Source organism: Nannobrachium achirus, assembly GCF_963921795.1.
Source record: "Nannobrachium achirus genome assembly, chromosome: 13".
NCBI classification, from domain to species: domain Eukaryota; kingdom Metazoa; phylum Chordata; class Actinopteri; order Myctophiformes; family Myctophidae; genus Nannobrachium; species Nannobrachium achirus.
Genome location: NC_137833.1, coordinates 8,302,080 through 8,327,510, shown reverse-complemented (window position 1 = coordinate 8,327,510; position 25,431 = coordinate 8,302,080). Strand labels below are relative to the sequence as shown.

General features: G+C 42.6%; 1 protein-coding gene across 1 annotated transcript; it reads right to left on the bottom strand.

The window, feature by feature from the left end:
* Positions 1 to 2,638: 2,638 nt before the first annotated feature.
* LOC308296784 (extracellular tyrosine-protein kinase PKDCC-like) lies at positions 2,639 to 23,279 on the bottom strand (the record flags this gene model as incomplete). Its single annotated transcript, XM_080740110.1, has 9 exons — positions 2,639 to 2,724; positions 4,321 to 4,494; positions 8,347 to 8,448; positions 11,609 to 11,688; positions 12,527 to 12,804; positions 16,174 to 16,275; positions 18,832 to 19,142; positions 19,589 to 19,941; positions 22,972 to 23,279. 9 exons carry the CDS (start codon positions 23,277 to 23,279, stop codon positions 2,639 to 2,641), a joined length of 1,794 nt encoding a protein of 597 aa, XP_080596236.1.
* Positions 23,280 to 25,431: the final 2,152 nt, after the last annotated feature.

Genomic DNA, 25,431 nt, shown 5'->3' with positions numbered 1-25,431 from the left:
AAACTATCAATATTTTCTGTCAAAATACACACTACTAAATTGTAAAAAAATAAAAAATAAATAAGAAAACCTTTGTTTGACATTATTCTTCAGAAAACTTCCTGGATCTGCGTTTTTCGGGCCGAATATCGGAGTGAATTTCGGAGCGCGCAAATAAAAAATCAACCTCACGATATGTCAGTCACGTTTGCACACTGCCGCCCGTTTCGCGCACCACTCGGTCCCTCTATCTCTCTCTCTCTCTTCTTGCCCTGAAAATCGCATTTCGCAACAAAAAACGCAGCAGTGTGCAAAGACCTTTACTCGGATGAAAGCCTGGAAAAAAAAGATGCGTCCGTTGTTTTCAACGCCTCCAAGTACAGATCTAGGATCAGATTTACCTTTTTTTTTCAATCCATATTTGTGAAAAGCTAAAAACGGATCCCGAATCAGCAGAATCCCGGATTTATTTTTTATTTTTTGGTACATTCATTCACCGTTTTGTGAAATACGGTGAAATTATGGTACATTTGGGCGCCACTTTTTAACCACTGTGCCACTCCAGTGCTTTCCCAGGTTTTCTGAACAGTTTCACTTTCAATGGAGAATAAACATCACAGTTTGCCAGTCATGAGGTTGTTTATTTTGGTTCATATCAAAAATAAAACATCTCCGTCTCAATCAATTCAACTCCGTCTCACACAATCACATTCAGCGTAACGTTACCATGGTTACAACCAGTGGTGTATAAAGTAACTAAGTACATTTACTTAAGTACAATTTTGAGGTATTTGTACTTGACTATTTCCAATTTCCAATACTTTTACTTATACTCCACTACATCTGAGATCCAAATATTGTACTTTTACTCCACTACATTTATTTGAAAACTTGAGTTACTAGTTACTTATATAATATAATATATATATATATATATATATATATATATATACATATACATATACATATAATATATATATATATATATATATATATATATGTATATTATACATTTTTACCGTGAGGCTATTTGAAAATAGCCAATCTACAAGCTCACAACGCGTTGTAGATCTGCTATTTTCAAACATTTTGTACTTTTACTTTTGGTACATTAAGTAGTTATGGATGCCAATACTTTTATACTTTTACTCACGAACATTTTGAATTTCCGTAGGGTACTTCTGCTTGTACCATGAGTATTTCTACATTTGCCGTATGGGTACTTTTACTTAAGTAAAACCTTTGAGTACTTTTTCCACCACCGGTTAAGACGTGCTGTTATCACATGTACAATAAGACAACTTTCACAGAAAGCAGACATTTTTGCTCAGATGTCATTCATTTCCCCAGGAAACACACTACTGGTATTTTAACCCAGTGACTCAAAGCTGTGAAAACTGCAAAATAAAAGATCAGATGTGCCGTCTGTTTAGAGCAGGGGTTTTCAAAGTGGGTGACGGGGCACCCTGGGGTGCCGTGGCGGCAGTCCAGGGGTGCCGCGAGATCATTTGATAATATTTGGAATTTATTTGGACACTTGAAGAAATATTTAGTATCATTTTAAACTTGAAGTACAAAGTTATTTTCAGTCAGTTCTAACCAAAATGGTTATTATCTCAACGTTTTCCTCGCAAAATAATCACTAAAATATCGTCACTGTCAGAGTGTCAGGCAGAAACCTCTGTCGCACAAAACTAGTGAAAACAGCAGATCTACAAGCACACAACGCCTCGCATTGCGAGGCGTTGTGTGCTTGTAGATCGGCTGTTTTCACTAGTTTAGATACATTTTATAGATGATAAATACAAAACGAACGGTTTTGGACATACAAGGTTTCCACCCGACAACGACGATATGCTATAAATATAAGGTGCTGGGAGTGAAAATTATAATGTATGGGTGCCTCGGATTAAAAGAATATTCATGGGGTGCCCTGAGACAAAAAAGTTTGGGAACCCCTGGTTTAGACAGCAACAGCGTTACACACCCCACGGAGGTTAGGGTTAGGGTTAGGTTTGGTTGTCGAAAAGATCCTATGTCAAAATGATGACACGCTAGAGTTCTCAAATTCTGCCCGAATCCGACCATAACCAAACCCGACCCGATATTTAGGGTAGGGTAGGGCCTAAAATGTATGCTAACTAGTCGGGCCGGGTAGGGCCTCATAGGCTCAATGAAAAAAGAAAAAATATATTTTTATACTTTTATTACCATTACTCTGTGATAGAGTAATGAGAACCCGACCCCACATTTAGGGTAGGGTAGGGCCTAAAATGTGTGCTAACTAGTCGGGCCAGGTAGGGCCTCGGGCCGACCCAGTTAGGGCCCAGTTAGGGTCGGGCCTTAATTGCCAGGCCCGTTGAGAATTCTATGACACTCTCTCAAGTGGAAAGCTTTCTCAAGTGGAACGCTCAGCCTCATGACACAAACCGTTTAACGTCTAATTGATCGTTTAAAATGCATTTATTTATTTATTATTATTTTTTTTTTTGACAAACAGATGAGAGCTTCCTTCCTCGGCACTCAGGAGGTGTAGTTCCAGACTCCACTTCCTCTTCCCCTGAGGAGTTCAACCAATCAGAAGAAGGAGTTTTTTGTTTGTTTGTTTGTTTTAGTGAAGAGTTTTTTTTAAGACTATTTGCTCTTCCTTGGTCGTGGATCAGATGCCCACTCTGATGTAAGAGGTCCACCTCTGGGCGGGGCTTAGCTTGGCTCCACCCATCTTAAAGTAGACCAGCTGTCGACCTGCAGAGCAGCAGAGACGAGAGTCAGTGAAGTAGAAGAAATGAAGTTACTATTTACACCTAAATGTATCCACAAGTTTCCGCGGGAGTTTACTGGAGACTATCAGGACCAAACTTCCGGGTTTAACAGCAGACATACAAGCTCACGTCGCGTCGCAGATGCAACCCGTTGTGAGCTTGTAAATCGGCGGCGGAAGATCGATGCAGACGTTTGAGCAATGCACTATGGGGCGTAGGAAACTCGTGGATAGACTTAATGGAGTTACTATTTACACCTAAATGTATAGACACAATGAAGTTACTATTTACACCTAAATGTATAGACACAATGAAGTTACTATTTACACCTAAATGTATAGACACAATGGGGTCCACCCTATGTTCCCCAGGTTCTATGTTCCCCACTTATCCCCCAAAAAAGGTTATATGTTCCCCAGGTTCTATGTTCCCCACCCACCCTCCCCACAAAAAGGTTCTACTGTATGTTAAAAAAATATATGTTCCCCACTCAAATGCAGATAATGGTGGGGCATCTTGCCCAGGTGCCCAGATGTCTCCACCCCTAAGTGCCCACTCATCTATGTGCCCCCTCGTCCACATGCCCACATGTCCCTATTGCCCAGATGTCCAGGTGCCCACTCGTCCAGATGCCCAGACATAACAAAAGTATGGTGTCCAGATGTCCCTAGTGCCCCCTGTCCCTCTAGTATTTGTAATCTCTCCCCATTAGTGGGTGTTTTGAGTTGTTATTAATAATTATAAAGGAATGTTTCCTGCATTTTTGGATAAGTGGGGAACATAGAACCTATTGTAAGTTGAGCGGGGAACATAGAACCTTTTTTGTGGGGGTAAGTGGGGAACATAGAACCTGGGGAACATAGGACCTGGGGAACATAGGTACGGTCCCGACAAAATTAAGTAACTATTTACACCTAAATGTATAGACAAAATAAAGTTACTATTTACACCTAAATGTATAGACAAAATAAATGTCACTATTTATTCCTTTGACAACAGCCAATTAATTATTCAACAGTCTACCTGGCCATTGCCAGGTAGACTGAGTCAACGTTCGTCATCACGCGTTACCTTTTTGTTTAGGGGCAGGAATTGATTTGTCATAACACTCTAACTCAGTTCTCTCAGATCTTTTTGTAATTGTAATTGAAACAAGCCACAGGCTTTGTTGGGTGTATCCTTTTAGTTGTGAACTGTACTGTCATGAAAACTGTATCTTTCCCAATGCAAACCTCTAATAAAGTCTTCAATCAATCAATCAATTATTCTTTGTGAGATCTTTCTCCTGATTGGATAAAGTCGGTATCCAACAGGAAAAGCATTTTGTAGAGAGAGAGAGAGAGAGAGAGAGAGAGAGAGAGAGAGAGAGAGAGAGAGAGAGAGAGAGAAAGGCTTGTGTTACTGAACAAACACTCTCTCTAGTACTATTATTACAATACTTAACCCTAACCCAATGAGTACTATCATCACAATACTAATCGTAACAGAATAAGAATCACTTACTCTGAATAATATATTATTTTGACAAATTACTCTCTATATAGACGAGGGGGGGGGGGGACCTGAGGTGTCAGCTGACCTGTCCAGGTGCTCTCATTGGTCAGGACGAAGGCGCGGCAGTGGGCGTGGCTGTCGCAGATGAGCCCCGCCTCCCGCAGGCTGATGACGGACAGCTGGCAGGCGTCATGGCGGTAGGAGGGCCAGCACCTGTAGTCGTCTCCCTGGATGGCCTGGCCTGGGACCGGCCTGTAGGCTGCAGCACAGGGAATGTTAGAGAGGCAGGGGCTGACATGTCTAACAAGGCCTTTTGGTGGAAGTATTGAAAATAGCAGACCTTCAAGCTCACAACGCGTCGCAGCGCGATGCGTTGTGAGCTTGGAGGTCGGCTATTTTCTGTGCTTGACACCACACTGAACTAATAGTCAGGAGAAATTAGCAGCATACCTGTGAAATCTGGGAATAAATTCCTTACCAAACAATGTCTTCACCAATGTGTTCGTAAAGGTGTCTAGTAACATATCTAACAAAGATTGAAATTCAATTCATCCCTAGCAAAATGTTTGACAGCTAGGGTAATTCTGGGTCTCATTCACTTACTATACTTCAGACATCACAAGTCTCCCGGATGTTGCGGGAGTCTCCCGGAAATCAGCGTCTCCTCCCGGACACCCGCGAGTGGCACCAAACCTCCCGGAAATCCCGGCCGCTCCCGCAAATGCTTGCCATATCCGTCTGGATCCGGTTGAAAAAGGCGGATCTGCGACCTGCGATGTGTTCTAATCCGGTTCTAATTCGTCATCGAACTGTCAATCTGGCAAATGCATAATTGTAATTCGCTGTGGGAGATGTGGGTGTCTAAAAGTGACCAATCACTGGTCTGAGATGGAGACTGGGTTCTCCTCTCGAGAGTCGAGAATAGTCGAGTCGAGAATATAATCAGCTCGTAACAGTAAACAGACAGGTTTTTGACAGGTCTTGCTTAATATTAATGAAATAACAGTACATTACAGCTGTTGGTTCTTTTTCGCTGGACATACAACTGGATAAGCTGCGTCAGCCTGTGCGACGCATGGCAGCCTGTGTCTCACTGTGAGAGTGACATTACCTTCTCCCAAATAGGTAAGAAAGATATCATTCTATAAATTAACCCGATTATATTAAGCCTAAATGCTTCCGCCGCCGTGCAGAACCGTTTTTAACAGTTTTTAACCATTTTTAACCGTAGAAAAATGAGTAAAAATCGATAAAAAAAACCCTGTGCTGCGCGCGCGTGCACAGGGGACCTCCCGGAAATGGTGATCGCCAACTTGGGATGTCTGTATACTTACTCCCAAAAATATGCTTTAAGTGGGATGTGAGGGGTCTAACTAGGTGTTTTTAATTATTCTGAATCCATTGCAAGCAAAAACATTCCTTGGGCCGAAATGGACCCCATACAACTGTCAAAAGTGATGACTCATCACTAAACCACAGTTTTTCGGGTCTGTTTTTAGCCCAATGAACCCCTCACATTCCACTTAAAGCATATTTGTGGGAGTATTTTTTTTCCCCTTATAGTACAGTGTATAGTATGTGAATGAGACCCAGAATTATCCTAGCTGTCAAACATTTTGCTAGGGATGTTGAATTTCAGTTTTTGTTAGATATGTTACTAGACACCTTTACGAACATATTGGTGAAGAAATTGTTTGGTAAGGAATTTATTCCCAGGTTTTATTAATATCCCCTGACTATAAGCATAATCAAGTGAATACTGGAGATGTGGCATAACGGCATGGAGTTCTACACAGAGAGGACTGTTCTTTCAACATAAGATGCTGCATTCAAGTTCAGGAGAGTTTGGACAAGGCAATTCTCTTGGATGCTGCCTTCAGGAATGGCATGGAAAGAGGGGGCATTTGCATTTCTTTCACCACTGACAGCCAGGTGTAACAGAGTTAGAAATATCCCTGTATTCATTTCTATAAAATCGACGCGCTTGCCTTTCAACATATTGTAACTTATAGTTCTAAAGCCACCTGGTGGACAAACAGCGCAGCTGCATGCAGTGTCCCTTTGTGCACCCCGTAGTTCACCTCAGCAGAGGAAGTGAATTCCAGGGACGTGCTGGCCATTGGGAAAACCAGGACAACTCCCGAACGGCCGGTTCATTCCCGGCCGGTCCAGGCCGGCCATTAGGAAACAATTAAAAATAAAATGTCGGCCTTCGTTCCATTTTGGGGGCTCGGCGGCCAACAAAGTAAATCGTCACTGTCGGGCAGAAACCTCGTATCTCCAAGTTTCAAATGTATACACTTTTTCATCATACAAGGCCGTTGCACAAAAGTAGTGAAAACAGCGGTGCGAGGCGTTGTGTGCTTGTAGATCGGCTGTTGTCACTAGTTTAAATCATTTTTAAAATGATGAATACAAAACAAGCGGTTTTGGACATACAAGGTTTCCACCCGACAACGACGAAATATAACTCATGTACAGTAATTGGCCCACTGGCTTGTCACTTGTCATGATCTGAAATGGCAAATCTTTGAGTAGCAGCAGCGCTATAGAGAGAGATCTCTCTCTCTATAGCGCGCAATGAGGGCCTCTCCAACTCTTTTTCCCGGGCTGAATCAGAGGCCCAGCACATCCCTGGTGAATTCCATGCTGCAGGTAGGATGCATGACAACTCTGTTGACTCTGTTACAAACATTAAATACATATTTTGGGGTTTTATATTAATCATCTTCTCTCTGTGTTACAGATGTGTGTACTGTATGCTGCTGCTGTGCTGCAGATGACCACTAGGTGTCTCATCTATGTTCATACCAGGTAGGCTTTGTTCAATGTGAGATTCACATAATGTGTGCTAGCTGCAAATTGCAACACTAGATTTTGGGTTGCAATACCTCCCATAGGGATTCAATGCATCAGAACGTAAAAAAAAAAAAAAAAAATCAACCTCACCAATATTGCGGCTCTATGGAAAGCTTGAATTATGCTCTTTCTATCTGCAAAGTGTTCAGAAAAATCCACCATAGACGTTATGAGCTATACTTTGTGAAAGAAATCCGAGCAGACATGTGTTTTGTGTTGAACTTTGGGAAGCGCTTGTCTTCCATATAGGCTACCGCAACGTCCCGCTGCCTGCTGCATTATGTGACATTTAGTACCAGCTGGTACACAGGACCGTTGCGTGACTTCCCACAAGCGCTTCCAAACTCCAAGAAAAAATAATCGCCTGAACTGAATTTCTTGACAGAAAGTAGCTCATAACATGTCTACGGTGGATTTTTTCTGAAACAAAACACTTTGCAGATAGAAAGAGCATAATTCAAGCTTTCCATAGAGCCGCAATATTGGTGAGTTTGACGTTGTTTAATACAATCAGATAGCAAAAAAACTTGCATTGAATCCCTATGGGAGGTATTGCAACCCTAGATTCATAAGATTAAAAAAATAAAATCTAGTGTTGCAATTTGCAGCTAATTGTTTACATGTCATTATCTTCTATGGGTGTTTAGTATTTTGTACTCCATTTTGTGCAATGTTGCTCCAACTGCTTTCAATGGAAGCAAATACATCGAAACATTATCTAAACAAGAAAAACATACCTGTTCAGTAAAAACTTTATGAAAAAAAAAAAAAAAAAACAGAAAAACAGGTATCTAAATTACATGGAACGCTGTACGGACTTGTAGATCTGCTCTTTTAGGCTTCTGGTTAAAAGTGGCATTGAAATACTGTAAATGGCATTAATGAAATCACTGTCGCTAAAACCTTGTCCTCAGTAGAGAGATACTATCGTGTGTGCGTGCGTGCCCGTGCGTGCACCTGCAGTGTGTGTGTGTGTGTGTGTGTGTGTGTGTGTGTGTGTGTGTGTGTGTGTGTGTGCGGTTGTCCAGATAAAGGCTGTTGAGGAGAGTGTGTGTGTGTGCGTGTGTGTGCGTGTGTGTGCGTGTGTGCGTGCGTGCGTGCGTGCGTGCGTGCGTGCGTGCGTGCGTGTGTGTGTGTGTGTGCACGCGCGTGTGCGTGTACCTGCAGTGTGTGTGTGTGTGTGTGTGTGTGTGTGTGTGTGTGTGTGTGTGTGTGTGTGTGTGTGTGTGTGTGTGTGTGTGTGTGCGTGTACCTGCAGTGTGTGTGTGGTTGTCCAGATAAAGGCCGTTGGTGTAGCTGTGCAGAACTCTGTCCATATGTTCCAGGGTCTGGTCCACACCCCACAGCAGCTCACCTGAAAAACACATCACTATTAGATAGATAGATAGATCTATAGATCTATAGATCTATAGATCTATAGATAGATAGATAGATAAATAGATAGATAGATAGATAGACAAACACACATCACTATGTTAGATAGATGGATAGATAGATAGATAGATAGATAGTCAGATAGATGGATAGATGGATAGATGGATAGATACACAAATACACACAAAACCAGCGATATGATATATAGATATATATGTTATATACTATGTTAGACAGACAGATGGATAAAAGAATAGCTGTCAGGACGCGATGGGTGGAGTGGGGGTGAAGTGAAGGTCCCGAAACAACCGTTCGCGTGGCTCGCGCCGCCTCATTCGGATGGTTCGCGCGTGGTCTCGTGGTCTTTATTTATTGAAATTTTATTGAAAAGTTTTCCGGCACAGGAAAAGTTCCTCTTCGCCAGACTAATAAAAAAATTAAATACAATTCTTTAAAAAAGAATTGTATTCATACATTATACATATTCTTTTATATAATAAAATAACCATTGTTTTCTATGGGACGGGATCACTATTGCGTGCGCGTGGACGTGCGATGGAAACGAATCGCGGATTTCACCAGTGCCACAGTGATAGCCGGACCGAAGGTGAGCCCATGCCAGCTTTACTGTATATACAGTATATTTCGCACGACATCCCGGTATGGGCACTCCGGACATCTTTTAATATTTCGCCAGACATCGCGGGATGGGCACTAAATGAGTTAATTGTTGGAGCTCGGACCACTTCCTCTGACAATTCCTTCAAACCTGGAATTCATTTAGTAGCCCTTCTCTGAATCTTCTAAATGTTCTCTATGTATTTGCATTCACTTTGTGTGTAAACGTGCCGCTCGATCCATCCAGGTGGAATAAAAGTGCAGTGCGACCGTGTCCTAACACAGTGTTGATTTTGTCGACTAAAACTATGACGAAAAATGTTTGTCGACTGTGTTTTTTTCACTGCCGAAAAGTAAATAAAAACTAAATAAAAACTAAGCTGTGATGACTAAAACTAAGACTAAATATATTGACAATTTCGTCAACAAAATACAAACTAGACTAAAACGTTAAGAGAGGGACTAGAGGAGAAGAGAGTCATTTTATGTTTGGTTGCTCTCAGGTGTAGATCGGCTATTTTCAGCACGCCAAGTGTAAAATCAGTCATTACGATGCCATCAAGGCCTGCCAAAATACATTTTACAATAAAATTAGACTAAAACTAAAACTTTTCAGGTGACTAAATTATGACTAAAACTAAATGACATTTTATTCAAAAGACTATGACTAAAACTAAATCAAAATTTGCTGTCAAAAACAACACTAGTCCTAACAGTGTGTTTCTACGTTGCAGTATTCATACTTTTACTGAAGTTAAAAAATCGAACCTCTGTTCGAAGTGGAGCTGTGTGTGTGTGTGTGTGTGTGTGTGTGTGTGTGTGTGTGTGTGTGTGTGTGTGTGTGTGTGTGTGAACTGAGCGGTGGTCGTGGGGGGGGGGGGGGGCCTGTGTGTGTGGGGTGGGGGTGTGTGTGTGTGTGTGTGTATTGCAGTTGATGCTCAGGGCAGGCTAGACTCAACAGCACCTCTCTGGTCACCCAGGGTAGTCAGGCTACACCAGAGGCTACATACAGACAGACAGACAGACAGACAGACAGTCAGACCCACCCACCCACAGACACACACGGCCACGTATAGGGAGCTTGTGTTCCACACAGCTCCAAAAACAATGTGAGTGCATTTTTTCCACCACCGAACAGAACTGCCTTTCATTTTTTTCACCAGTTATAACAAGGGGTTTGTGTTCTATTGGCAATACAGCATGGCTGCTATGTTCACTTTGACTACAGTGGCCTATTCTCATCCAGCACTGATGCCTTGTGCATGTGTACCGGTGCGCACGTGTGTGCGTGTGCGTGCGCGCGTGTGCACGCGCATGTGTGTGTGTGGTTTTGGAGACGCACACAGAGAGGAGGAGAGTTATCTGACTCACTGAGACTGATAAGATCTCAACCACACACACACACACACACACACACACACACACGCACACGCACACACACACACACACACACACACACACACACACACACTGTTCATGTGATGTTGTGATGACATACCATCGCTGATCGACTGATACAGAGACTGTGTGTGTGTGTGTGTGTGTGTGTGTGTGTGTGTGTGTGTGTGTGTGTGTGTGTGTGTGTGTGTGTGTGTGCGTGTGCGTGTCTTGGAACCAGAGCCATCCTTCCTGATGGTTCTTGTCTTGTTGTTCTTGTTGGGTTGTGACTCTGAAGCGCTCATCAGTGGTTAAAGCTTTTCTACGTGACTAAGATTCAAACCTTCAAACCTTCTATTGGTGCTTTAACTATCAAAAAATAGAAGATCTACAAGCGCACATTTTGTGCAAGTCTTTGAATATCTTTGTCCCGATTCTTCTTCTAAATCAGTGGTTCTCAAACCTTTTCATGTCAAGGACCAGGGGCGTCAATTGGGTATGGCAGGGGTATGCAGCTACCATACCCTGCATCCAGGGGGGAGAATAAAAGTTACTTTTAAATATAAATCCATGAATGTCTCTTTGTCTATCTGTGCTGGTTATTATGTTGTTAAATTACAGTAAAATAACTACAAATGCAAAATTTAACAAAATGGTCACTTTAACAAGGTATTATAATTATATATAGGTCAATTATGGTTAATTGTGGCACATTTACTAACATGCCAAGTTTAGCTGCACTTGAACAACCCTTCCAGGCTGCCATATCCAGCCCATGTATCATGCCTGTTGCTAAGGTATGGCAACATGACACGCGCGTGCAAGACACCAGTCATGTTGCCATACCTTAGCTTTTTCTGAACTGCCACTCTCAAGGACCCGCCAACATGACATGTTGGCGGGTATACCATCGGGTATACCATCTCAAAATATATTGTTCCAGGGACCACCCAGAAGCAAACATTTGAGTTACAAATGTTTGCTTTTAAAAAGATATATTCAAAGACTTGCAAAAGATATCATGATTTTTCAAAAATAGCAGATCTACAAGCTCGCATTGAGCTTGTATATCTGCTATTTCTCAATATTTAAAGTGTTAAATGATTCTAGGCCTAGATAGTGGTTAAATGTAAAAATGCACTGACTGGTTGCATTGACAATGTTGTCCAGCAGGGGTCTCAGTCCTGGCGGAGCGCTGTGAGGCAGCAGGTAGGTGAAGAAGAACCTGCAAACACAGCAAATACATCACATGACACTGTTAGAAAACGACAAACATGTCACTGTCAGGAAGAAAACTACAAACATGTCACTGTCAGGATAAAACTACAAACATGTCACTGTCAGGATAAAACTACAAACATGTCAATGTCAGGAAGAAAACTACAAACATGTCACTGTTAGAAAACTACAAACATGTCACTGTTAGAAAACTACAAACATGTCACTGTTAGAAACCTACAAACATGTCACTGTTAGAAAACTACAAACATGTCAATGTTAGAAAACTACAAACATGACACTGTTAGAAAACTACACACATGACACTGTCAGGAAGAAAACTACAAACATCACACTGTCAGGAAGAAAACTACAAACATGTCAATATCAGGAAGAAAACTACAAACATGTCACTGTCAGGGAGAAAACTACAAACATGTCACTGTCAGGAAGAAAACTACAAACATGTCACTGTCAGGAAGAAAACTACAAACATGTCACTGTCAGGAAGAAAACTACAAACATGTCACTGTCAGAAAACTACGCATTGTGAGCTTGTAGATCTGCTATTTTCAAAATATTTTAATACATTTGAAAACTTTAATTAGGACACTATGCCTAATGAGTACTTTTACTTTTGGTACTTTAAGTACATTTTGATACCCATACTTTTGTACTTTTACTCAAATACATTGTTGATTCTGGTCTTTTACTCTTTTCCACCACTGTGCGCGTGCACGCACGCACGCACACACACACACACACACACACACACACACACACACACACACACACACACACACACACACACACACACACACACACACACACACACACACACACACCTGTAAGCGTTGTAGAGGTTCCTCTTCTCGTTGATGGCCTCACAGCGCCCCCTGGTGCACGGGAGGCTGAAGTTCCTGGCGGGGAACTCCAGGCGGCACGCCGCCGCCGGGGATTGTGGGTAGCAGAGGGGCGTGTCCGCCGTGGCGTCGTCCAGGTCGCTGACCTTAAGCACCGCCCCCACCAGGACGAACTGCCGCGGCCGGAAGTCCAGCAGCGCCACGGAGCCCAGGGGAGAGTGGGCCAGGTGGTGCAGCAGCCTCACCAGGCCCATGCACATCTATTAGATACAATACAATACATAGAGAGTGAGCCCTGTGGTGCAGCAGCCTCACCAGGCCCATGCACATCTATTAGATACAATACAATACATAGAGAGTGAGCCATGTGGTGCAGCAGCCTCACCAGGCCCATGCACATCTATAGATACAATACAACACATAGAGAGTGAGCCCTGTGGTGCAGCGGATACAACACATACGGTATGAGCCCTGTGGTGCAGCAGCCTCACCAGGCCCATACACATCTATAGATACAATACAACACATATAGAGTGGTCCCTGTGGTGCAGCGGATACAACGTATACAGTATGAGCCCTGGCTGTGGTGCAGCACCCTCACCAGGCCCTCCCACATCTATAGATACAATATAGATGTGGTTCAGCAGATACAACACATACAGAGTGAGCCCTGTGGTGCAGCTGCCTCTCCAGGCCCCTCCCACAGGGGAGGGGTGTTTGACAGAAGCCTGGCTGGTGATTGGCTCATCCTCCCTGTGGCTCCGCCCATGATTTCATACCATCAACATACCATATTTATTTCCAGTTGAAAACAAGGTAAAAACATGTCAGCCTAGTGGATTGTGAACGATGAACGCGACATGAAGAACGCCAGGCTGAGTTCTGGTTCGGGTGGATCTTGTCTCAGATGTGTGGAATGGAAATGTTTCTTTCCTTTGATGTTTCCTACAAGCACTTTGTGATTCATGCCTGGATGGTTCCGTGGCGGCAGGCGGTGACTTAAACAAAGCCTTGTTAATGGATGACATAATTATGTCACATAAACGACTTTTAGGAGACGTCACACTTCATCTCATACTGTAGCTGCTCTCTTAAACAACTTTTATCAACAAGGGTTCATATTTTAGAGAAAAGAAAGAAATTGTGTTAAAATGTTTTCATTTACTGCTTTCGTGTTAGCCATTTTAACTATTTTGATTTCAGTGTTTGGGGACATGCGTACGAGTGGCTAAATATGTATTTTTACACACAATGGATTCTATTTTTGTCCATGCTAAACCCTAACCCTAAACTTCTATGCCTAAGTGTTTTATAGGGTTGGACCTAAACTCATGCCCTTGAGCGCAGGAATTATTCTGGGTTCAAATTGTTTCCGCTTTGGTAATTCCAGCCAAAATGTAATCTGTCTGATGACTACAAGATGACGCAGGTTGTTTCTGATGACTACAACATGACGTAGGCTGTTTCTGATGACTACAACATGACGTAGGCTGTTTCTGATGACTACAACATGACGTAGGCTGTTTCTGATGACTACAACATGACGTAGGTTTCTGATGACTACAACATGACGCAGGTTGTTTCTGATGACTACAACATGACGTAGGCTGTTTCTGATGACTACAACATGACGTAGGTTGTTTCTGATGACTACAACATGACGCAGGCTGTTTCTGATGACTACAACATGACGTAGGCTGTTTCTGATGACTACAACATGACGCAGGCTGTTTCTGATGACTACAACATGACGTAGGATGTTTCTGATGACTACAACATGACGTAGGTTGTTTCTGATGACTACAACATGACATAGGTTGTTTCTGATGACTACAACATGACGCAGGCTGTTTCTGATGACTACAACATGACGTAGGCTGTTTCTGATGACTACAACATGACGTAGGTTGTTTCTGATGACTACAACATGACGTAGGCTGTTTCTGATGACTACAACATGACGTAGGCTGTTTCTGATGACTACAACATGACGTAGGCTGTTTCTGATGACTACAACATGACGTAAGCTGTTTCTGATGACTACAACATGACGTAGGTTGTTTCTGATGACTACAACATGACGTAGGCTGTTTCTGATGACTACAACATGACGTAAGCTGTTTCTGATGACTACAACATGACGTAGGTTGTTTCTGATGACTACAACATGACGTAGGTTGTTTCTGATGACTACAACATGACGTAGGCTGTTTCTGATGACTACAACATGACGTAGGGTTGTTTCTGATGACTGCAACATGACGCAGGTTGTTTCTGATGACTACAACATGACGCAGGTTGTTTCTGATGACTACAACATGACACAGGTTGTTTCTGATGACTGCAACATGACGCAGGTTGTTTCTGATGACTACAACATGACGTAGGCTGTTTCTGATGACTACAACATGACGTAGTCTGTTTCTGATGACTACAACATGACGTAGGTTGTTTCTGATGACTACAACATGACGTAGGCTGTTTCTGATGACTACAACATGACACAGGTTGTTTCTGATGACTACAACATGACGTAGGTTGTTTCTGATGACTACAACATGACGTAGGTTGTTTCTGATGACTACAACATGACGTAGGCTGTTTCTGATGACTACAACATGACGTAGGGTTGTTTCTGATGACTGCAACATGACGCAGGTTGTTTCTGATGACTACAACATGACGCAGGTTGTTTCTGATGACTACAACATGACACAGGTTGTTTCTGATGACTGCAACATGACGCAGGTTGTTTCTGATGACTACAACATGACGTAGGCTGTTTCTGATGACTACAACATGACGTAGTCTGTTTCTGATGACTACAACATGACGTAGGTTGTTTCTGATGACTACAACATGACGTAGGCTGTTTCTGATGACTACAACATGACGTAGTCTGTTTCTGATGACTACAACATGACGTAGGTTGTTTCTGATGACTACAACATGACGTAGGCTGTTTCTGATGACTACAACATGACACAGGTTGTTTCCGCTCCCGACCGGATCAAAAACCCAAAATGCTACAGATCCCAGGCTATTATGATGATGGTTGGCTTGGCTTTTTTTGTATCCTTTGGGACCGTGGTGCCCTACGCACAGTCCATGCCGTGAGTGGCCCTGGAGACGTGCGTGCGTGCTTGTTTGTGTACATATGCAGGGGTGTCACACCAAATTTTATTTTATTTTTGAAGTCTTTGAATATTTCAAGTTTTAGATTATTATTTTTTTAAACCTATGTTTCTATGTCAGTGGTGCTCAAACTTTTTCATGTGAAGGACCCCCAATATGATATGTATTTGGCCACGGACCCCCATCTCAAAATATTTAGTTCCAGGGACCCCCCCCAGAAGCAAAGTTTTTGCTACAAATGTTTGCCTAAAAAATACATATATTCAAAGATTTGCACACATTTTCACAACTTTTCAAAAATAGCTAAAGTATAAAATTATCCAGGCCCCTCCACCTTGGGCCCTATAGTAACTCAGTCCCACTTTCTCCCCCTTGTGACGCCCCTGCGTACGCTCGCATGCACGCACGCGCGTGCGTGTGTGTGTGTGCGTGTGTGTGCGTGTGTGTGCGTCTGTGTGTGTGTGTGCGTCTGTGTGTGTGTGTGCGTGCATCACCTTGAAGCGGGTCTCCCATGGAGACTGCAGGAGGGTGATCATGTCCAGAGGGGTTCCCAGCTCCGTCACCGCTGTCACCGTCTGTCCCAGCACCCCGTTGGACTGGTAACACACACCATGCAGCTGCACGCACACACACACGCACGCACGCACACACACACACACACACGCACGCACGCACGCACGCACGCACGCACGCACGCACGCGCACACACACATGATCAAGAAAAGAAAACAACCAAAATCAAAATGAATACAAGAATACGTTTGAGAGTGAGAGAGAGTGAACCAAGACAAATTCCTATCAACTATGTTGACACGGCAATTAAGTTATTGAATCTCCAATCTTCAATCTTGTATTGTTATACTGATTATAGTGAAAAGTAGACACTTCTTTAATTACATATGTGCACGCACACAGTTTACAGTTTACAGTTTAGGTATTTAGCAGACACTTTTAAACAAGAATAGCAAATGCAAATGAATATCTATCTAGAAAAAAACAATATAATCAGTATAGAAAAAAAAAGTTTTCTAAAAAACCTAAAAACAAACACAGCACACGCGCGCACACACACGCACGCACGCACGCACGCACGCACACACACACACACACACACACACACACACTTATCATTGTGTGTGATCAGCTGGAATCCATCTTGTTCACACGAACATGCACAAGGTCAAAGGTCAACCCCAATGCCCTCTGGGAGGAAGAGAATGTGTGTTTATGTCAGTGTATAAACACATACACGCACACAAACACACGCACGTGTGCGCGCGCGCACACACGCACACTTAGGAACAAAGTTACAAGGTAGTTCAGTATAGCCATTAAGCTGTTAGTAATACAATCCTATGTAATAGTTAATCGTTAAACCTGTAGCAATTAAAAGGTAGTTTTATGTAATGGTTTGTCATTGAACTATGTGCAGTTACAGTTTATCATTAATTAAAAGGTAGTTTTATGTAATGGTTTGTCATTGAACTATGTGCAGTTACAGTTTATCATTAATTAAAAGGCAGTTCTATGTAATGCATTGGTTTGTCATTAAGCTATGTGTACTAAACAATTAGTAATAAAAGATAATTAAATTAAGGTCATTAAACTGTCTCCAGTCCAACTCTTCTCTTGTTTTACTCTGCAAAAAGTTTACACTGTCTATGTCCTTAGATTAGATTAGATTAGATTAGATTAGATTAAATTAGATTAGATTAGATTAGATTAGATTAGTAAAACACCCTAAAGGCAAGGGCAACGTTGGGGTGATGTGTAGTTAACTCACTCTCAGTACGTTGGGGTGATGTGTAACTCACTCTCAGTACGTTGGGGTGATGTGTAGTTCATATATAACTCACTCTTAGGGTGATGTGTAGTTCATATAACTCACTCTCAGTACATTGGGGTGCTGTGTAGTTCATATATAACACACTCTCAGTACGTTGGGGTGCTGTGTAGTTCATATATAACACACTCTCAGTACGTTGGGGTGCTGTGTAGTTCATATATAACTCACCCTCAGTACGTTGGGGTGCTGTGTAGTTCATATATAACTCACCCTCAGTACGTTGGGGTGATGTGTAGTTCATATATAACTCACTCTCAGTCGTTGGGGTGCTGTGTAGTTCATATATAACTCACTCTCAGTACGTTGGGGTGCTGTGTAGTTCATATATAACTCACCCTCAGTACGTTGGGGTGATGTGTAGTTCATATATAACTCACTCTCAGTCGTTGGGGTGATGTGTAGTTCATATATAACTCACCCTCAGTACGTTGGGGTGATGTGTAGTTCATATATAACTCACTCTCAGTACATTGGGGTGATGTGTAGTTCATATATAACTCACTCTCAGTCGTTGGGGTGCTGTGTAGTTCATATATAACTCACTCTCAGTACGTTGGGGTGATGTGTAGTTCATATATAACTCACCCTCAGTACGTTGGGGTGCTGTGTAGTTCATATATAACTCACCCTCAGGGTGATGTGTAGTTCATATATAACTCACTCTCAGTACGTTGGGGTGATGTGTAACTCACTCTCAGTACGTTGGGGTGATGTGTAGTTCATATATAACTCACTCTCAGTATGTTGGGGTGCTGTGTAGTTCATATATAACTCACTCTCAGGGTGATGTGTAGTTCATATATAACTCACTCTCAGTACGTTGGGGTGATGTGTAGTTCATATATAACTCACCCTCAGTACGTTGGGGTGCTGTGTAGTTCATATATAACTCACCCTCAGGGTGATGTGTAGTTCATATATAACTCACTCTCAGTACATTGGGGTGATGTGTAGTTAACTCACTCTCAGTACGTTGGGGTGATGTGTAACTTACTCTCAGTACGTTGGGGTGATGTGTAGTTAACTCACTCTCAGTACGTTGGGGTGATGTGTAACTCACTCTCAGTACGTTGGGGTGATGTGTAACTCACCCTCAGTACGTTGGGGTGATGTGTAGTTAACTCACTCTCAGTACGTTGGGGTGATGTGTAGTTAACTCACTCTCAGTACATTGGGGTGCTGTGTAGTTCATATATAACTCACTCTCAGGGTGATGTGTAGTTCATATATAACTCACTCTCAGGGTGATGTGTAGTTCATATATAACTCACTCTCAGTACGTTGGGGTGATGTGTAGTTAACTCACTCTCAGTACGTTGGGGTGCTGCAGCCGCTCCATCAGACTCGTCTCCTTGATGATCTTGAGGGAGGCCAGGCGGTGGCAGGCCGCCTCCGACCCGGAGCCGAACCTCCGCACGCAGTTCTGCATGTCGTGGCCGCCGCGGTCCACGCTTTTCAGCGCCACCGGCACCGCGGTGGTACCGTTCACCGTCGCCATCATGGCAACAGCGCGGTGCACCGCCTTGGTGTAGCCAGAGCCCAGGTAGCGCGCCGCGGTCAGGTCCACCTCCAGCCCGCCGCAGTCTGTCGCCGGTGTCGCCGGTGTCCCAGTTAGGGCTGTCACGATTAGGACATGTTACATGACGATTAATTGTCACTCAAATAATTGCGATCATTCAATTTAATTGTGTTTTTGTCGTTGACAATTACATTTCTGTTTGGCTTTTAGGCTTTGAAGTTGCACATGGCAGATATGACACGTGAATACACAAAGAAATTACTGACATATTTGACAACTTTACACTTCAAAAAGAACATTGATAGTGGAAATAGACGATCTACAAGCTCACAACGCGTCGCATCGCGACGCGTTGTGAGCTTGTAGATTGGCTATTTCCACTATTCTTTACTTTAATAAAATATGTTAACATTTTTCAACAAGGAAACAATTATGATTATGTCAAGTAATCGCGATAATGTCAAATAATCGCGATTAGAAGATTATTATGTAATAATTGTGACAGCCCTAGTCCCGGTTATTATAACGCTATTCATTATCCTACCGTGACTGAATGCGTCTCGATCCCCGGGATTCACCCTCCTCCTCCGCTGATGTCGCTCCGCCGATAATCGGACCGAAACGGACTCCGCTTCGAATCGAGTGCCGCCGGCGCCGCCCTCGGTCCTCCCTCCTCCTTGACCTCCTCCGCCCCCTCCGACGGTTCGGTTATTACTGGGTTCGGAGGATGGATATTCCGCAGGAGGGGATCGGTGATGAAAGCGAGGGTTCCGGCGGTGATGGCGGTCCCTCAGATCCATGAGCCTCCTCTGCCTCTCCTGCGGCAGCAGCAGCAGCAGCAGCAGGTCGTCGTCGTCCGTAGAGTCCCGCTCCTGGTCCGGCCGCGTAACGCTGCTGCTACGGTCCCGGTATGAATGAATGAATGAATGAATGTTTATTTCAAACATTTAAAAGGATCCCTGGCTAATACGACAAATATGCCTTAATACATTATAACTGTCCTCTATAACTACAATGTAAAATTAAAAACACCTTAAACATTGTATTTCTTCTAGAAATATCTAATCTTTCACTCAATAGGAGAAATGCCTGTCGCAAGTTGATGATGTCATAGATGTCATGTGTTAATTTTATGGCATGCATGTGCAAAAAACACACATTTGAAATATTGATTTGATGCTCATATTAACCATAGGAAGTATTACATTTGTTTTTATTTGCACATGCATGCCATAAATTCCATAGGTATTGATCACAAATTACATTTATGTCATCATCAACTTGCGACGGGCATTTCCCCTATTGAGTGAAAGATTAGCTAGAAGAAATAAAATAATAAAGGTGTTTTTAATTTTACATTGTATTTATTGAGGACAATTATTATGTATTAAAGCATATTTGTCGTATTAGCCAGGGATCCCTTTAATGGATGATTTTTTCCCCCTCTAAAACATGATAATCAGTCATTATGTATAGTAGTCTAGTAGGATTCACCTCGAAAACATGGGCTGCAGATTGTTGTAGTGTTGGTTGTTTGGTTTCTATTCTGAATGTTTTGAAGGTTTACACAGGGCTCTACTCATCCGGTATGGGTCAGGCTCAGATTCTGAGCCTGGGACAACTTCCTGGCCAGGAATATCATAGTTTTGATCATAGTTCTTCTCGCCCCCCTAGTGGCTAAAAGGATTAGGTATTATGATTATACTTTTTTTCCAAAAAAGTGTACAGAAAGAGTTAAAAATAGGTTTTTATGTGGCCACACCCACCAGTTCATTAAGTATGCCTGGTTGTCATGGTGGGTGGTGACCCAGCTGAAGTTAGCCACACCCACAGTGTTGGGTGAATGGTAATTAGGGGAGGGGTTGAATCTATGATGTAATTGTATCTGTGTTTTTGGACCGGCACTTTTGACCCACAAGGTGGCAGCCAAAAAAAAAAAAAATAGAAAGGGAATACATAATTGCTCATAACAACCACACCAGGGGGTCTAATGAAGTACTGTCAACCTCCTAGACACATGAAAACCAGAAAAAGTACAAAACTATGGCACCACCTCTTTAAAGGACAACTTTCTTTATTTATTTATTTTTACAACAAGGGTTCATATTTTAGATCAGGGGTCTTCGACGTTTTCAGGCCAAGGACCCCTTAGCTGAGAGAGAGATGAAGCAGGGACCCCCTCTAGATGTTGTATAAAATTGTGTTGCAGATTTTCATCGATGTCATAGATAGATTCATAGACTATGACAGCACTGTCATCAGTCTATGTTGGATTTGTTAATGTGTTTTTTCAGACATTTAATCGCTTGAATTGACGATACTTTGTAAACTTCACCTATCACTCGGTACTTGGTCTGCTCTTTTTTTTTTTCCTCTACACCAAACCTATTTGCCAAATATACAAGCTCTCAAAGCCTTGCGCTGCAAGGCTTTGGGAGCTTGTACATCGGCTATTTTCGGCAATCAGCTGGGCGCTGCAAGGCGTTGAGAGCTTGTAGATCTGCTATTTGGATGTGAGGGTTCAAGTTCTTAATCTAAAAGAATGATCACATCCTATTTGGCGGCCCCCCTGTAGTAACTCTGAGGACCCCCTAGGGGTTCCAGACCTCCTGTTGAAGAAAACCGGAGCCATAGAAAAAGTACCGCAAGGAAAAGCTGAAAGAGAAATGTAGTCATTAGAGAGAAGAAAAGATGAAAATGTTTTCATTTACTTCGTTCTATCGTTTTAGTGATTTTAACTATTTTGATTTGCATGCATGCCCCAACCTGGGTGGGGGCATGCATGCAAGTGGAAAAATATGTCTTTTTAGACACAATAAGCCCATTCCCAAGATGCACCGCAATCTTTGGGCAGATGTGACTTATGGGGGCTGGTGTAAATAGTAACAGAGACATTTCCGACGTATTGTGTCTAAAAAGACATAATTTAGCCACTTGTACGCATGAAATCACTGAAATCAAAATACTAAAATCGCTAAAATGAAAACATTTTAACACTAATCTTTTCTTTTCTCTAATTACAATCTAAAATATGAACCCTTGCTGTAAAAAAAAAAAAAAGTTGTCCTTTAAAAGACAGAAGTAGAATATATAATAATACGCAACAATAATAATGCATAAACATTAAATACAATTTCAATTAAGTAAAAAAAACAACAAAAGCAAAACACAAAATAATGCACACTAATATTAGACAATAATAAAATAATTATAATAAAATATTTTTACATTTTACATCTGTTTTCTATATCAAAGAGCTTCATAACAGGTTGACTGAACAGTGCTGAACCAAACCGTTACCTACTATACACACTATTATAGGGGTGTAACGATACATTTTAATAGCGATTCGATACATATCACGATACATTGTTGGCGATACGATCGATACATGGACGATATTGGTTCATTCATGGTGATACGATACGATTCGATTCAATGATTTAAAATCGATATAGTAAGTATTTAGCAAAGAAATTAAATCTGTGTGAAAGGTGTGGATAGATGCAGGTTTTTAAGGGAAACATGTATTATTATGGATATAAATAAGTAAACACACAGTGATTATCTGCCAAATACATGGACATTGTATATTGACAAACCTGCACCTTGACATGAACCCACTGAGATTACACACATTTATCCATAGACCAGTGTAGCTATATGGAATGGAAAAATAATTAAACCCCTCCTTTTCATTTTTTCTTCTTAAAAATGCTAAATACAATTTACAAGTAGGTAGTATCGATACAATCGATTATTTGCACAGCCGATTCGATACGAATACGATACAAAATAAAACGATAGCTGTTTTCATTTCGATATAGGTCTAGGCTACTAGTTAAAAACGATATTACGATACAGTTACTATATCGTTACACCCCTACACTATTACTAGGCCTATACCATGTAGCCTATACTACTCACCCTGGCCGGTTATCGGCGCTGCTGCTGCGGTACCGGAGAACCTCATCGTAGCGAGCCTGGATCTGCAGCCGCAGCTCGGCCAGCCGGGCAGCGGCGGCAGCGGCGCCGGGCTTCGGTCGGTCCGGAGGAGAAGCGGACTTCCAAGCTTCTTCTTCGGACAGACGCCCTCCATAGAAGCGGACCCCCTGCGGACCCCCGCGGACCCCCGGTTCGAACGCCGGGATGTAGAGCACGTTCATCAGGGTGCCGAGGAGGAAGGAGACGCAGAACCCCGCGGCCAGAAGCAGCTTGTTGTTCCTCCTTCTCATCATCAGAACCAGCATTATGATTATGATCAATAAATAATAAGATATTAATCAATATTAATGTCTGTGCGTCTCCTGCCCGATGGAATACATCATCATATAGATAAATGATCCGATATTCTCATACCTTCCGATAATAGCGGTATATTTACATACCGGTATATTCTAATATCTTCTGGTCTTTGTGATGATGGAGCAGAAAAACATATGCAGAGGAGAAGAAAGGAAAGGAAGGAAAAAAGAAAGAAAGAAAGAAAGAAAGAAAGAAAGAAAGAAAGAAAGAAAGAAAGAACTAACTTTCTTTCAGTCACAGATCGTCTCGTGCTGCCGTCATGTTCTGCTTATCCAGACCTTTAGGTTTGATCCGTGCGTGGCGTGCAGCGGCGCGTGCATGTCTCTCTCTCTCTCTCTCTCTCTCTCTCTCTCTCTCTCTCTCTCTCTCTCTCCCCCGTCTCTCATCATGTGATCAGTGTGTAGGTTTATGATTGGTCAGCTCTGCCCTCGGGTCATAGTCATTTTTTTTTTAAGACCACATTACCCAGAGTGCAATTTGAAAAGAAAAGGGAAAAAAAATGGGGCCAATAAACCGCTCCCTGCGAGAGACAGACAGAGGGGGGGGGGGTTGAAATATGGAATAAAAACAGGCGGTAGTCAGACTTAATCAACTGGACAGAAACCAGAGAGAGAGAGAGAGAGAGAGAGAGAGAGGGAGGGGGGGAGAGAGAGAGAGAGAGGGAGGGAGGGGGGGGGGGGGGGGGAGAGAGAGAGAGGGAGGGAGGGAGGGAGGGGGGGGGGGGGGGGGGGGGGTGAGAGAGAGAGAGAGGGAGAGAGAGAGAGAGAGGAATCTGGCAGAATATTTCTCTTCTCCACTGACTGACTTCATAAACAGACTCTCCTTTCAGCAGCATATGTCTCTCTCTCTCTCTCTCTCTCTCTCTCTCTCTCTCTCTCTCTCTCTCTCTCTCTCTCTCTCTCTTCTCTCTCTCTCTCTCTCTCTCTCTCTCTCTCTTCTCTCTCTCTTTTCACTTTCTCCTCTCATCTGTCTCCAGGGGCGTCACAAGGGGTAGGAAAGTGGGACTGAGTTACCAGGGCCCAAGGTGGAGGGGCCCTAGTAACCTTAGCTATTGAAAAATAGCAGATATACAAGCTCACAGCGCGGCACCGAGTGCCGCGCTGCGAGCTTGTAGATCTGCTATTTTTGAAAAGTCGTGAAAATGTGCGCAAATCTTTGAATATATGTATTTTTTAAGTGAACATTTGTAACTCAAATTTAGCTTCTGGGGGGGTCCCTGGAACTAAATATTTTGAGATGGGGGGTCCTTCACATGAAAAAGTTTGAGCATCACTGACATTTTCACGATTTTTCAAAAATAGCAGATCTACAAGCTCGCAGCGCGGCACTCGGTGCCGCGCTGTGAGCTTGTATATAGGGTTGTTCGATGTGGCCTAAAAATAAAATCTCGATTTATTTCTCAGAAAAGTCGATTTTCGTTTCCGATTTCGATTTTTTGGTAAAAGAATAATACATTGTTTCAACTATGTTGTTTTCATTAAAAAAATGCAAGGACATGATTTTTTTTTATTATTGTTTTATTTTTATTTATTTTTATATAGCCAAATAGCAAAATCTAATGTGGTGAGCCCTGCCCAGTCTGCACGTGCATCAAAGAAATTACACATCAGAGATAAAGTAGTATTAATTTGGTGTCGGACCTTGTCGTCCTGCTTTAGGAGGACCGGGCTGTGCACTTTTTGCCCCGTGCAAGGCTCCAATGAGTAAGAATTACCCTGAATTAAAGTGAAAATCGATTTTACAATTTCTTATTTTTTAAATCGTCCAAAGGAAAAAAATCCCGATTTCGATTAAAAATCGATTAATCGGAAAACCCTACTTGTATATCTGCTATTTTTCAATAGTTATGGGGGGCCCGCAGTGAATCCTTGTACCCAGGGCCCAGAATTTGGTGTGACACCCCTGTCTGTCTCCCCCCCATTTCCTCCCACTCTCTAACATACATGTACAATAATGGCGTCTGTGTGTGTGTGTGTGTGTGTGTGTGTGTGTGTGCGCGCGTGCGTGCGTGCGTGCATGCGTGCGTGCGTGCGTGCGTGCGTGTGTGTGTGTGTGCGCGTGCGTGCGTGCGTGCGCGCGTGT